Raw genomic sequence first — 15837 nt, 5'->3', positions numbered from 1 at the left:
ATGCACAAGTTTGTCAATAAGAAATTGCAAAAATTAATTACAACTTCAATGCCCGACCCATCAACAGACATGATAGCCTTTGCTTCTTCATGGAAGTAACCCGTTTGAGCAAATATATGTGTGTGTGTGTGTGTGTGTGTGGATTCCCAGCTGAATAAGCTTACGTAGGGTGATACTGTTGGTGGAGTGAATTGATGGTGACATTGAATTTGCGGGTGGTTTTGATGATGGTGGAGATGGTGAATATGGGGATGCTGGCATCGTGGTTAACATTTCATTTTCCAGTTAATATCCTTTTGGCAATACAGGGATGCTTGGGACTTTCAATCTATTGATGCCCCTAAACCCAACATTCTCACGGTTCCAACCTCAATTGCAAGCAGATAGAGAGAGGGGACAGGTTATTAAGGATTTAACTAAAATTAGAGGACCGTTAATTTAATTAGTCATTTTTGCTCTATTAACCCCCTTTAACGAAGGGATTTTTATTTTGTTGGAATTAAAATTCAGTGATGGATAACATGTATTAGTTTTGAGATGACTTAGAGACAGAAAAGTAATTTAACCAAAATTTAGGTTCAGACTTGACCTCCAAACCATAACTCAGTCCTCGCCGAGCATCTCCTCGTTACGCTTTGAACCCACTCTGCCTCTGTGAATGAACTGCGAGGGGCTCTTATGTGCTACTTTTCCAATAGGGTTTACGTTTCTAATGGCAAAGCTCGCCATTTTCGGCTTCTGATATCCTGTAAGTTTACATTGTTCAAACCCCTTCTTTCTATTTCCAATCAATGTTTCGTTTCTTTTCCAAATTACTCTTAAATCATACCATCATAAGCTTCAAAGCGTGTTATCCTCGTTATATTTCATCTCTAAATTCAGCCTCACGCTCAAATGACCAACAGCATTTAACACTCAATTACCTCACCAACTCATGTGGGATGTCTCTAGGAATGGCCGCTTCAGCCTGCAAGTTTGTTCGTATTAAGAGCACAGATAAAGCGGATTTGGTTCTTCAACTGTTAAGAGCTAAAGGTTTTACTCAATCTCAAATTGCTTGCTTAATTTCAAGGCGACCGCAACTTATTCTATTAGATCCCGATAAAATCCTTAGACCCAAGATTGAATACTTTGAGTCACTCGGTTTTTTAGCTCCCTGGCTGCCCAGGGCGCTATGTGCAGACCCAAGGATTCTAGCAGCTAGTTTAAAGAATCGAATTTTGCCAAATGCTTATTTCCTTAGAGGGTTTCTTGAGACCGAGGAGAATTTTATATTGTCCTTGAAGCGATGCTTTAGTGTACTTTGGTTGGATACTGAATTGATGATGTCTAAGATATGCACCTTGTGCGCTTTTGGTGTGCCAGTACCCAGCATTAGGAGGCTAGTAGTATTGCATCCTAAATTTCTATTTCTTGGATTTGATTCTTATGAAGAAAAGGTTGGAGAACTCAAGGAAATTGGGATTGAACCAATGAGCAAGACCTTTATATATGCTTTCAGTTCAATGTCCTCTATGGGCCACTCAAAATGGGAAAGGAAAAAGAACGTGTTGATGAGCTTTGGCTGGTCAGAAAGAGATATTCTTAGGGCATTCAGAGCACAACCATTATTCATGACTGCCTCTGAGAAGAAGATGAAGCAACTAATGGAGTTCTATCTGACAAAAGCTTGTTTGCAGCTTTCAGATCTTGTTAGATCCCCATTTCTATTTATGATCAGTTTGGAGAGAATTGTCATACCAAGATGCACTGTTTTGGAAGTGCTATTGTTGAAGGGCTTGATTAAAAAGGATGTAAATGTTGTTTCGGCATTAACGGTGTCTAAAAAACGGTTCGAAAAAAAGTTTTTTGCTTATTTCAAGCAGGATTACCCTGAGTTGATCCAGGCATACCAGGCTAAGATATTTCGAGGATTTGGTAACAAAATGTGATAGGGGATTTGGCGAAGGAAGCTTTGCACACAAGAAATGCAGAAGCAACTGCTACTGTAGGTTAGCAATATAGCAGTTAGGCAGCGGTTAGAACCGTAATGTCAGTTACTACGTCGACTACTTTCTGAGATCAAATTGATTCACCATGTTAACTTCTTAAGCTTGTTCTAACCCCTAGCAAAGTAAGTGTTTACTGCTGACAAAATTTAGGCAAAACTTATGCTGGCCTGTATTTTCTGATGGTTGATTCAGGGTAATTTTATATGTGTGAATCTGAACAAACTTTTGATTCATTATAAATTGAATTTAGAGAGCATCATGTTCATTTTATGCCTTTTTTTTGTGAGCCAGTTATCTCATCTCACCTTCTTGGGCACATTTAGAATCTGTAATCCACCGCAGAAGATTTTGGCTGAACTAGGCTTTACAAGTTGTTTGTCCTTTGTTGTTCATATTAATTTGGGAGAATGTGGTTTCTAGGCATTTATCTTTAATATGCTTGTGTTGCCTTTGCGTTTCTTTATGATGTAAACTTTCTCCTCAAATAAGTTGGTGCACAAAAGATATACTTGAACAAAGGAAACAAGAGTAGCTTTGACTTCCAATTTTATGAAAGCTTGCCAGGGTACCTATGATATGGCTCCTAATGTCATTAATTTCATACCATGGCTGATCTTTCAGCTGTTTCATCTAAGAAATGAACCGCAATATTTAAAGTTTAAGATGTTCATTTAAATGCAGGTTTCATATCATGGGAGAAAAATTTTGGAGCACTGCTGATCCGTGGATCAGAGATACGACTACATAATTTGAGTTTTGTAATTCTGCAAATATTAGACGCCTTATTTTTATCATTAAGCCAAGGATGTTGTTTACAGAAATCTCCTCTCTCTTTCCTTTGACATGTCTCTGTGAACTGATATGGTCATTTTTTGGGTGTGGGAAACAGGAAATGAGTTGCTATTGTACAATATGATGCTGGATTTTCTGTGAACAGGGAATAAGAAGCTTAGTTGCGGAGAACTATGCATTTGCAGCCTTGCTAACAATACTGGTTTGCTGCTTGGAAATTTCTTTTTTGGGAGAAAAAAAAATTTTGGTATTTCAGTAATAAGCATTATAATATAACAATAGCATAACCTTCTCATGAGAGAGAAAAAAATACAAATATAAATAATTAGAAGTTTGAATTCATAGATGACCCGACAGGGGATAATAATCTTCGGTGTAGTAATGGGTCATTTTTCATTTTATAGGACCTGCTGCTTGGAAATTTTAATAGTGTGTTTTGGAGTCTCTATCCCTCTTTCATATAACTGATAGTTCTTTGCCTTTCGGACTTTGAAAATTTGACTGTATAGGCTACTTTAAGAAGTTTCACAAAGCTAAAGCTAAGGAAAATGGACTGCAATATCATGATAGGAATGGGCATTCAGTTGCATAAATCAATATTTTTTGGAGAAAAAGAAATTGAGCTGAAAGAGTAGTTCAACCAAATTAAATAGAAAATAATATATATAATTTTCACATGTAATATTTATCTTAAAAATATATGTAATTTCCATTGATTTGATTAATTTAATTTTTCCCTGGAATAATTGAGTGAATAAAATAGAATTAGTAAAAAAATTTAAAAAGCTAAAAGGAAATCAAATTGAGTTGATTAAATAATCTATTCGAAAAAATTGAATTGTGGGGTGGAAGGAGCTGTTCTTATCAACAGGTAAAAGCAATGGCACAGCTATCCCAAAACACGCCATGGCATGTTTCCCTCTTCCCCATTCAGCGTGTCAGACGATCAATATTATCATGTCTAATTTCTGGTGGGGCTAGCAATAGATGGAATGAAACGTATGTGTGAAGAAAAAATTTAAGAGTATTTGGGATTTAGAGACTTAGAAACTTTCAACACTGCCCTCCAAGCGAAATAAGAATGTACGATTCTTTCCAATTCTAGTTCCTTCATATCTTACATTCTCAAAGGCAAGTATTTCCCTTATAATTCCTTTATGGAGGCAAATTGGGTCGCAATCCATCTTGGGGATGGCGCAATATTTTGTGGGGCAGACAAGTTCTTAAAAAATGCCTTTGCAAATATGAGGTTTGGGTACCCAAATCCTTTCAAAACATGCTTAGAGTGAAAATTGATCTTGAGGAAGAGGTAACATGGGTCACTCAACTCCTTGATGCCAACTGTGCCTCTTAGAACATCCATAAACTTAGGGCTAATTTTAAGAAAGAGGAAGTGCAAAATATCCTAGCTATTCCTCTGTCTCTAATTCTGCAAAAAGATAGGTAACTTCGCATTTCATCAAATAAGGGGGCTATGTAGTTAAATTAGGTTATTACATAGCGAAAGACTTGTTGAGAAGTAGCCAAGAGAGAACACAAGTTGGCCCAAGTCCCTCAGCAAATATGGGATTGATTCATTTTTAGAAAGATGTTTGGAAATTTCAAATCCAGAAAAAAACTATCAATTTTTCTTTAAAGAATGTTGAAAGAACGCCTCCCCGCCAAAGAACTCCTAAGCAGGAGATTGGTACATATCCCAAGGGACTATGACTTTTGTGGTGAAGTTGAAACCACTTAGCATCCTTTTTTCAATTACCCTAAGGCAATTGAAGTCGCAATTCATTCCCACATTCGCTTGAGATCCACTCAATTGACTAGCATGAACATGATGTACTTATGGTCAGAGCTATCCTTGCATCATTCTAATCAGGTGCAAGCAAGTAATTTATTAACATACTTGTTTTTTTTTTTTTTTTTTCTCTTGTGGCATATTTGAAGAAGCAAGAATCTCCTTATTTGCAAACAATAAAGCCTCAAAATTATTACCATAGTTCTAAACCATCATGAGGAATTTATTCAATCCATCAACATGCTCAAGAGAAAGGCCAGCATTATATGTGACCAATCAATTCACTCCCCCTCCACGAGATATGATGAAGATTAATTTTGATGCAATCATGAAAAAATATTACAAGATTGGCTCAGTTGCAACTATAACCCGAGATCATCTCGGCCACCCTTGTGATTAGTCATGCAGAAGATATAAAGCTATCATTGATTCATTGACTTTTGAAAGCCTAACATGTCGAGAAGCAATGTTACTAGCAATCTCTAAAGGTTCCAAGGTGACTATCAAATGTTCATCCAAGGCCTACAGGGAAGCACTACAGATATACAAAAGCGGTTTTGCGCTATGTGTTGATGCTCTCTTCTTATTTAGACTATACCTCTTATTCTTTTATTAGGAGACATTGTGATAAAGCTGTTAATAGCCCACCTTCCAAAGCTCTTAGGAATTGCTCCTTTATTTGTCATCCTTTAACCAGACTTTGCAATTTCTCAAATGCTCACCTAGAGCTTTCTATGAATTCTTAAAAGCTCTTGCGTCCATCAAACAAAAATATCAAGTCTGCAATATTTGAAGTTGTTTCATTATAAGGAAAATGCATCAACTGATTTTTAGCACAAAAGTGTTTTTATCTATACAAATAAATACAATCTAATTTCACCAAAAATTTAAACATTTTATACTAATTTGCATATTAATTCAAATATTTTAATTTAGATAATTTAGGTAAAATTTTAAAATTGAGTGCAATATTATCTAACTGATCAGATTGATCAAAATTTATTATTGTATTTTTTTAATGTCATAAATAATATAAAAGTTAACGCTATTGTAGTACGTTCACAAATTGACCTTTTCATTTATACTTTTATATATATTATAAATAAATTATAGATAGATTATTTAAGAATTAACATATAATTATATTTACATAATTAATTAATCTCTTTATGTTTTTGTAATGCCGGTTTATAAATTTTCTCTATATTTTAATATAAAAATTTTATTATTAAATAAAATTACAATTAGTTATCTAATTGAATGATCACAGAGTTAACTTTTCCTCCCTTTTATTAACATTGGTTGCGTGTATTTTTTTTAAATGTTAACTTAATTACATTTTTTAAGAATTAAAATTTTTAATATCATAAAGTAATATATATATATATATATATATATATATATATATATATATATATATATATATATATATATATATATATATTTATTTATTTATAACCCACATATTTTATAATTAAATTTATAATTACTTCTCAATTTTTATTAAAAGGTATTAATTTTAATACTTTATGTAAATGTTGGCCATTTAAAAAAAAAATTATCTTAGTTGCATTTTTAAAATTTTAATTTAATTACTTGTTATAGCACTAAAACTTTTTAATGTAGTATATTGCAATAAAAATTGAGGTTACTTTTATTCATCCACAAGTTAAACAATTTAAACTACTTTAAAAAAAGGATAAAGTTATATATATCTTGCATATAGATTATTGATTAATTTTCATGTAACACTCCTAATTTTTAAATTATTATTTTTATATAAAAATATTAATATATTATTATATTAAAATTTTATAAGTTTATTTGAAATTTTCAGGATTTTAAAAATCGGGTTTGATTTTCTTAAACTAATAAATTTTATTAATTTATAAAAATTAATTTAAAGACCACGTGGTAAAATAAAAATATATTTGGATTCTAAAAATTTTTTCTAATTTTTTGAAATTTTTGAGTCTCGTTTTTTGTCTCAGGACAGAGTAAAAATTTAAATTCGGATATCTTGAATCGGACTGGCCGAATTGAATCGGACTGAATCGAAAGATCGAATCAACCCGGTCCCTTTCCTTTACCCTCCCTTTCCCCATGCGGCACCTCTCCTTCTCCCCTTTGATTCTCTCTCCTCCCTCCTTGTTCGGCTAGCCGACCACCTGCTCTCCCTTCCCTAGTCCCCAGTGCGCCACCCCTACGCCTCCCCCTAGCCTGCCGCTGCCCCAGGATGCCGAAAAACGTGTGTCGCTGGCCTCCCTCTTCACATGATGCATCGCTTCACCTTCTTGGCCAAAATCCTCTAGATTCGGCCACCAATCGAATCAGATCTTGTCTCAAAACTCATCTACACCTTGAGAACTTTTCATAAACACTAAGAACTAATTTTCATTGAGTGGTTTATCTAATTTTTGCCGGAAAAATTTTAGTCCATTTTGACTTTTGGGCTAAATTTCTCTCAAATCAAAAACCCCATAAAAATTCCTAGAGTACCGGTGTGCTCTACTCGATGAAAGCTTTGCAACCATATAAATTTCAAAATTTTCTAACACCAAAATTTTGGTGGGTCCTTCAAACTTTGCAATGTTTTTTTGAGCTCCAAATGAGCTTATTTAATTTTCTAATAATTTTATATTTTTCCGAGCTCCAAATGAGCTTATTTAATTTTCTGACAATTTTCTTATAATCCCTGGGGTTATGGGCTTCGCGTAGATACTTTCGTTTCGTGGAAATTCGATCATTGCTCGGGTTTGCATTTTCAGGCCAGACAGACAGGCTATCAGAACAACTTTCAATTCGGGTTAAAGTTATAGTCTATCCCACTATTTTCAGACGCCTCGGATGCGCTTCAAGCATCAAAATTGGCATAGGTAAACCCAAACCCTAAGTTTCTTCAATTACCTAGTGTCGAATTTAGAATAAAAATCTATAAAATATTTGTGGGTAGCTAGAAAATTATAAATTCTTTTGTATTGGCTTCATAATATTGTTAAGGACCGCGGGACAAGATTTTAAAAATTTTAGACCTCGTTTGAATGATTTATAATAAAATGATAGTTATAGGGACTAAAATATAATTTTTTAAAATTGTGAGTGTTGACTATTTTGGAAGGCCCAGGAGGGGCCATATGATGATGATGAGAATGTTGTGGGTAAGCTGAGCTCCCCAAATGGTTATATATTGTGATTACAAGTCGAGTGAGTCAAAAACTCCTCGTTGGATGGTCCTGGATATGGCCGAACTCTATTTGAGTATTTTTTCATTTGGGTTTTGAAATTGAGCTTATAGTTTGGGCTTGAACAGTGAAGCTTACAATGGGCTTTGGAGGCCTTATGCTGACCCAAATCCTAGTGCCAATCCAGTCCATAAATTAGGTCGTGACAATGTTGGTATCAGAGCTTAGGCTCCAGATTCACGGAAAGTATATGTCTAAGGCTTTAAGAAAAGCCTTTTTAGGAGATCACATGCGGATTATAGGATCCTGTTTTATATTTTTCTATAATTCCTTATTTCTAGATTTTGTGTTATTTTTTTGGTAATTAATAGTGCTTCAGTTAGTGTCTTGGTTTTCGTGAAATACGTAGAGATGTGAAATAGAGTTAGAAGACGTGCTAAGGTCTGCCATGGGGATACATATTCTAAAGAAATGTTGTGTTTCCATCATAGTGGGGGTTAAAGGGTGTGCCTATCTAGTGTAAGGCACGAGAACATAAAGGTGATTTTTTACATTATAGTTGCCCTAGATGGGAGTGAGGGTACCACTGCTGGCAATCATTGATGGATGGCCCAGTTAGAGTAAGTTCATAATATCAGTGAATTCAAGGGAGATAAGAGATCAGGAGACTGGGTATGTTGGGATGTACCATAGTAACTATGTAATATTCTCAATATTTGTGCTGTAAGCTACATATTACAGTATCGATATGGGATTATTGAGTAGAGCTACATACTTCTCTGTAGTGTTCCATGATGAGGGTGTTTGAAGATAACCTCTGGTTTGGTATAGATATGCCAAAACAAAGTTATATATCGCCAGAAGAGTTAGAAAAGCTGCTAGTTATGATTTAAAACCCTTGAGATAGGATATTAAAGGTTGCAGTTGGGTGATAACTAGAGTCAGTGACTCAGTTATCCTAATTTGAGGGCAAAGTTATAGCATAAGTGGCACGAGACTAGAGGTTTTTTATGACACCTACCTAGTGGGATCATCTAATCTCTAATATGGGGTCTTAGATGGCTTTGGCATTACAAGAGACATTTTGCCTAAAGTTTAGTAAGAATATTATATCCATTGTGTGTCAGCAAGATGCAGTACCCCTGTTGCAGTCAGTTATGATGTAGGGTATGATCATATACTTTTAGAAAAGACAAAAGATTACTACTAGTAATGGTGACCAGAAGAATAGTGTCCCAAACGGGACTATAGAGTGTGGTAGAGAGTAGTTGGCTCAAGTATCCTAAAGAGAGTATAAGTTTTATTGTAGGAACTAAAGTGATTAGCTTGTGATGGATAAAAAGTTAGTGAATTGAATGACGGGTTATGGTACCCAGTATCATAAGTTTTGACTAATTGAGTGGATAAAAGAAAATAGAATCTCTGTAGATTTCCTCTTTGAGGTATTAGAGACTAGTTTGTAGCTAACCAGAGGAAAGGAAAATGACTGTACCATTCAATACCATCCTGGGAAGGCGAATATCATGGCAGATGCCTTGAGTAGAAAGTCTTATGGTAGTGTGGCGCATATATCAGTGGGAAGAAGATCGCTGATTCAGGAAATACATGAGTGTTAGTAGTATGCTCTAGACCATATCATTTTGTATGTATCTTATACATATTTTATTAATAAAAGGCAATTTTACTTTTCCGTTTACATAATATATTTATGTGTAATAGAAAAGGTCCATTGATATTTTGTTAGAAATTCTATTCTTAAGTTGTTAAAAATATAAGTGACAGTATTTCTAGCACAAAGTATCATAAATAGGTTCACAATCGAGGATACTTAACACAAGACATGACTTATTCAGAAAGATTGTAATTATGTTTGTTCCCAAGGTATTTATATGAGATATAAATAAGATGGAGTGGTGAGTCTCATGCCACATAATAAACATGATAGGCACTTATACATGATAAGTAGGCCAAACTAGTGACGCATATGACAAGCACATGGAATTTACTCTTGTCAATGCATTGTCATATATCATATCAGTGCATATAATCTTTAGACCTGAGATAACACAGTTATCTTGTATATAGGTGGTTTGAGTTTGATGCTGCTTTCATACTTATACTGTGTATGGGTATGTGGGCATGTGTTGGCTCCTACTAGTTATATATGGAGATAGGTGTTGATCAAGATGGAATCTATTACCCTAAGTAAATAGGGATAAAATCCTATGTTCATTTAATTATTCTTGATGTTTCAAGTTCCTGGCCAAGATAGACAGATTTAGTCAGAAAATAGTTTCTGACAAGAAAATCTAATTAATCAAGAACTGGAATTAAAAGAGAACATAAGATTCATAGCAAATGGAGTTAGACATTAACCATGACTCCAGCTCGAATTGGGATTTTGTAACAGAGAGATTTTAGTGCATGGTAACCTATGATTATAGGTTTATTTAAGGTATTCCTTGTTACTGATTGGGTGGCCATGGCATGCTATGCTAGGTGTCAACCATGGTCTATGAGATGCCTAAAATGATTTAGAGAAATCATTTATGGTAAGAAAGAGTTCTTATGATATTAAGAGTAAATATCATATCTCATTGTCAATTAGTAATGAGCCTAGTGAGTCACACACATACACTAGTTAATCACCAAGTAAAATATGATTTAATTGATTAATTAAAAAGTTTAATTAATTAATTAAATAGGTTTGATTTGCAATGAGATTGTAAAGTCCCTAGCATGGCTTGAAACTAAATCTAGGTTATTGGATATATAGTAAAAGTTAAATTTATATTTAAAGTGTTTAAATATGAATTTAATTATGAGAAATTAATTAATGGAGATTAATTAATTAATTTATATTTGTGTTGACCCCACAAGCTCAAAGGAGCATAGATTTTGATGATACCAAAACTCAACTAGAATCAAACTAACATTGTTTTAAGTGTTATGAAAAAGACCAAGGATTTTATGATGGATTCGTACCTATGAAGAAAGGATGACATTCTAAGGATAACACAGGACGAATCAAAGGAAATAAAAGAAGAAAAGGTTACCTTCCAAGGCTGCATTGAAAAATCAGATTTGAAGGTACATCTAGTATAGAAGTTAGTTTTAATTTCTAGAATTGGTTGTGAAAAGAATTGAGGAGTAAAAGTCAATGATGCTTATTTTTAATCCCTCAAAAGATTTTCTTTTTAAATATCATTATTGGCCTAAAAAGTGTTTGACTATGATTTGGTGTAAAGTTTTATAGTTTTGAAAGTTATGCAGAAAAGTTTTCCTGGTATGCTAACTGGTTTGCTACTTATATTAGTATGCTAACTGGTTCGCTATTTTCTCAAGTATGCTAACTGTTTCAACTCTGCACAACATCGCAGAAAACGACAAAATAACGGCTATTTTCTTGAAATTCGTATCTGTAACATTCAAATGAGTTCTGCAACGGTAAAAAACGTTCCAAAGCTATAAATACACCTTCCTTTGGCCATTTTGCACTTAATGAAAGTCCCTCTACTGTTCAAAATCATTAAAAGCTTTCATTCAAAGTGCTCAAAGTGATTTATTGCTCATCATTGGCTTATTTACTCAACTCTTCTTTATAGATTCTGTTGTATTGAGTGAGAGTGAGTTTTAAACACATTATTATCATTTGTGAGAGGTTATTCAAGCACCTATTGAAGCTTGTTTGTGATAAGTGTTTGGGATAACACTTGGTAGAAGTGTAAAGCTACTTGTAAAAGCTTTGGTGTGAAGATTTGTAAAGGGCTTTGTCTCTTGCCTTGACAAGAGAAGAATAGTGGAGTGAAGACTCAAAGTGGGATCTTTGAGAGAGTGGATGTAGGCTAGTTAAAGCCGAACCACTATAAAAATTTCAGTGTTCATTTTCTCAACCCTAGCTCTTTACATTTATGCAATTTAGTTTTATGAATGATATGCTTTTGCTGATATGAAAATTGATATCATATCTTTGTTGATCTTCGCTATCCGAGAAAAAGCAGTTCTTGCTAAATCTGCGATATCCGATATAATCGCTTGTTGTTTAATCTACGTCGGTTAGTATATCCGGTATTCATTACAGTTCTTGTGTTAAAAATCATTCGATCGATATATTTACTGAATGCTAATCTAGTCTGTTATATCAGTATACTGATTGCATATAGCTTAACCTTGAATAAAATTGTTAATAGAGTCATATTGTTCATATTTAGCATTAGTCAATTAAGTTGAACTTAGCTGCAATTTTCAAAGGTTTTGAGCAAGAACCGAAAATTGTTTTTAAAGTCCAATTCACCCCCCTCTTGGACATATTTTGGGACATCAATTTGGTATCAGAGCTTGTCTCTCTTGCTTGAGGATTAAACCCCTTAGAGTGATCCACACACATGGCTAGTTCATCTAGAAATTCTGCTGGTATACCTGCCCCCTTAGCTGAAGGTTATTCCATCACTAGACCACCACTTTTTAATGGCACAAATTACTCCTTTTGGAAAACTAGAATGAGAAACTTTATACAATCTGTTGACATTGATGCTTGGAGAATAGTTAAAGATGGTCCTTATATTCCTTATAAAACCAGTGAAGGAACTGTACAAATTCCTAAAGCTGAAGTTGAATTTGATGATAATGATTGGAAGAAAATTTCTACAAATGCCAAGGCTATTAATATTCTTCATTGTGCTCTTGATATTAATGAGTATAACCGTATTTCAGGATGTCAAACTGCAAAAGAGATATGGGACAAACTAGAAGTTACATATGAAGGAACTGATGTGGTAAAAGAGTCAAAGGCAAACCTCCTCATCCGTGATTATGAATTATTTGAGATGAAACCTGGTGAAACTATTGCTGAGATGAGTACCAGATTTACAGACCTTGTAAATCTACTTAAAGCTCTTGGAAAGAGATTTGAAGAACAAGAACTTGTAAAGAAAATTTTGAGGTCTCTTCCAAAGACGTGGGAAGCAAAAACTACTGTTATTCAAGACACCAAGGATTTCAGAAAATACACCTATGATGAGCTGATTGGTTCTCTCATTGCACATGAGATGATTTACAAGAAAGATGAGAATGAAGGTGATCAAAAGAAAAAGAAAGGGATAGCTTTCATATCCGAAAAAGTAGATGAGAAAAAGAAAAATGTTGCTCTTAAAGCTAGTTCAAGTGATGATTCAAGTGCTTCAAGTGATGATGATGAAGATATGGCTATGATAGTCAAAAGATTCAAAAGAGCATTTAGAAAAGGTGGAAGCAAATACAAGAAATTCACAAAGAAATATGCTCCAAAGACTCCAAATCATTCAAGTGAAATAGTTTGTTATGAGTGTAACAAACCAGGCCACATTAAGCCTAAATGTCCTACTTTGAAGAAGAAAAATAAGTTCAAAAAGGACAAAAGCAAAAAGGCAATGGCAGCAACTTGGAGTGACAGTGACTCTTCATCAAATGATGAAACAAGTGACAAAGTGGCTGCAAACACTTGTATGATGGCAATTGAAGAAAAAGGTGAAAGCTCACACATCGAAGATAGTGAAAATGAGGTAAATCTTGAACTTTCTAATGTTGATGAATTAGAACTTGCATTTGTGAAGACATATGATAAATATAGAAATTTTAAAAAGAAATGCAAAATTTTAGTTCATGAAAATTGTGCTTTAAGATCAGAAAATATTTCATTAAGTATGGTTTCAAAGGAAAATGAATTTTATAAATCTCAAATGAAATTATTTAGGGAAGTTAATGATGAGCTTCAAAGATCAAAAGAAGTGTGTGAACAACTTCTTGAGAAAAACAGAATTCTTGAAGAAAAAGTTGAATCTTTGACAAGAGATTTATCTAAATTTACAAAAGGTAAAGAAACACTTGATATACTTCTTGGGAATCAAAGATCCACAAATGAAAAATCTGGAATTGGATATGATGGATTTATGAAGTATGAAAAATACAAACAATTTTTTGTTAAAGCTACATCCTTTTCTCAACCGAGTATTACATGCTTTTATTGTAATCATAGAGGTCATATGATTAATGCTTGTCCTATTAGGAAAGGAACCTTTAAGGCAAAGAAAGTATGGGTGCCTAAAGGAACTTTACCTAATGTTACTAACATTCAAGGACCCAAAGTTGCTTGGGTACCTAAGAAACGATTAATCGATTTCAGTCCGCCTAAGGAGTATGCTGGAAACAGAACATTGGTACATTGATAATGGCTGCTCTAGGCACATGACAGGAAATAAAGGCAAGTTTTCCTCTCTTACGTTGAAAGAAGAAGGTTATGTGAAATTTGGTGATAAAAGCAAAGCTAAAATTGTTGGATGTGGAACTATTGGTAAAAATCCTTGCATTGAGAATGTTGCATTAGTTCAAGGATTAAAGTATAATCTTTTAAGTGTTAGTCAATTATGTGATAATGGTTTTAAAGTGATTTTTACTTCTACACATTGTGAAATTCATGGAAATAATGTTATGTTTGCTGGTGCTAGAATAGATAATATTTACTTACTTGATTTAACAAGTCTTGAAGAAAATTGTGAAACATGCTTTATGACTTCAGATGATAGTGCATGGTTATGGCATAGAAAATTAGGACATGCTAGCATGAGTACACTTGCTAAACTCTCTAGAAAGAACCTTGTTAGAGGACTTCCAAAGCTAAGATTTGAAAAAGAATTTCAATGTAAAGCTTGTGCACTTGGTAAGCATACAAAATCATCTTTTAAATAAAAAAATGTTGTAACTACGTCTAGACCATTGGAATTATTACATCTTGATCTTTTTGGTCCAATCACACCTAGAAGTCTAGGAGGCAAGGCATATGCATTTGTAATTGTTGATGATTTTTCAAGATTCACATGGACTTTCTTTCTTGCTCATAAAGATGAAACCTTTGATATATTTGAAGCTTTTTGCAAAAGAACTCAAAATGAAAAAGGATATTGCATTACATCCTTGAGGAGTGATCATGGAAAAGAATTTGAAAATAATTTGTTTGAAAATTTCTGCTCTCAAAATGGTATTTATCATACATTTTCAGCTCCTAGAACTCCACAACAAAATGGAGTTGTTGAAAGGAAAAATAGATCTTTGCAAGAAATGGCAAGAACAATGCTGAATGAAAATAGTTTACCAAAATATTTCTGGGCAGAAGCTGTAAATAGAGCATGCTATATTTTGAACAGAGTTTCCATTAGAGCTATTTTAAAGAAAACTCCTTATGAACTTTGGAAAGGAAGAAAACCCAATATTGCATATTTTTATGTCTTTGGTTGCAAATGTTACATTTTGAATAACAAAGACAACAATCTCAAGAAATTTGATGCTAAATCTTGTGAAGGAATATTTCTAGGGTATTCAACAAATAGCAAAGCATATAGGATTTTCAATAGAAAAACTTTGACCATGGAAGAATCAATGCATATACTTTTTGATGATGCTAACACTTCCTTGCAAAGGAAAGATTCTTGTGATGATGAAATTGAGCAGATTTTAAATTCAAAAAATTCGAATAATGATGAGCTTGAATCAAAAGAACAAGTGGAGGATGATCAAAATGATAAAGAAGAAGAACTCCCTTGCTCCACCAATATTGAAATTCAAGATGACTCCCAACCAAATGTGGAAGAGCTACAAATTGAGGAACCTCAACATCAAGATATTCCACAAGAATGGAGGTACCATAGAAATCATTCCAAAGATGACATCCTTGATAGTCCATCACAAAGAATGATGACAAGAGCTCAACTTAGAAGATATTTTGGTAATGTTGCTTTTGTTTCTCAATTTGAACCCAAAACATATGATGATGCTCAAAATGATGAAAATTGGCTTTTTGCTATGCAAGAGGAATTAAATCAATTTGAAAGAAACAAAGTTTGGACACTTGTTCCTAAACCTAAAAAGCACACTGTTATTGGAACTAAATGGGTATTTAGGAATAAGATGGATGAAAAAGGACATGTAGTTAGAAATAAAGCTAGACTAGTAGCTCAAGGATACAACCAAGAGAAAGGTATTGATTTTGATGAAACCTTTGCCCCGGTTGCTAGAATAGAAGCTATTAGAATGTTATGTGCATTTGCATGTT

The 15837-nt window shown here is 33.8% G+C and overlaps 1 protein-coding gene across 4 annotated transcripts; it reads left to right on the top strand.

Annotated features, from left to right (window-relative positions):
• The first annotated feature begins 566 nt into the window (after positions 1-566).
• LOC131176040 (uncharacterized) lies at positions 567-2980 on the top strand. Of its 4 annotated transcripts, none has more exons than XR_009146195.1 (2): positions 567-1035; positions 2673-2980. XR_009146195.1 is itself a non-coding variant. In XM_058141110.1 (2 exons), exon 2 carries the CDS (start codon positions 954-956, stop codon positions 1929-1931), a length of 978 nt encoding a protein of 325 aa, XP_057997093.1. In that variant the 5' UTR covers positions 567-748; positions 952-953; the 3' UTR covers positions 1932-2261. The 4 variants fall into 4 exon arrangements, 2 of the variants coding, with proteins under 2 accessions (XP_057997093.1, XP_057997092.1); XR_009146194.1 differs by having other exon boundaries at positions 567-2113; XM_058141110.1 differs by lacking the exon at positions 2673-2980 and having other exon boundaries at positions 567-748; positions 952-2261.
• Positions 2981-15837: the final 12857 nt, after the last annotated feature.

Source organism: Hevea brasiliensis, chromosome 18 (genome assembly GCF_030052815.1).
Source record: "Hevea brasiliensis isolate MT/VB/25A 57/8 chromosome 18, ASM3005281v1, whole genome shotgun sequence".
NCBI classification, from domain to species: domain Eukaryota; kingdom Viridiplantae; phylum Streptophyta; class Magnoliopsida; order Malpighiales; family Euphorbiaceae; genus Hevea; species Hevea brasiliensis.
Note: the sequence above shows the minus strand (reverse complement) of the source record. Positions and strands in the feature narration are given on the sequence as shown.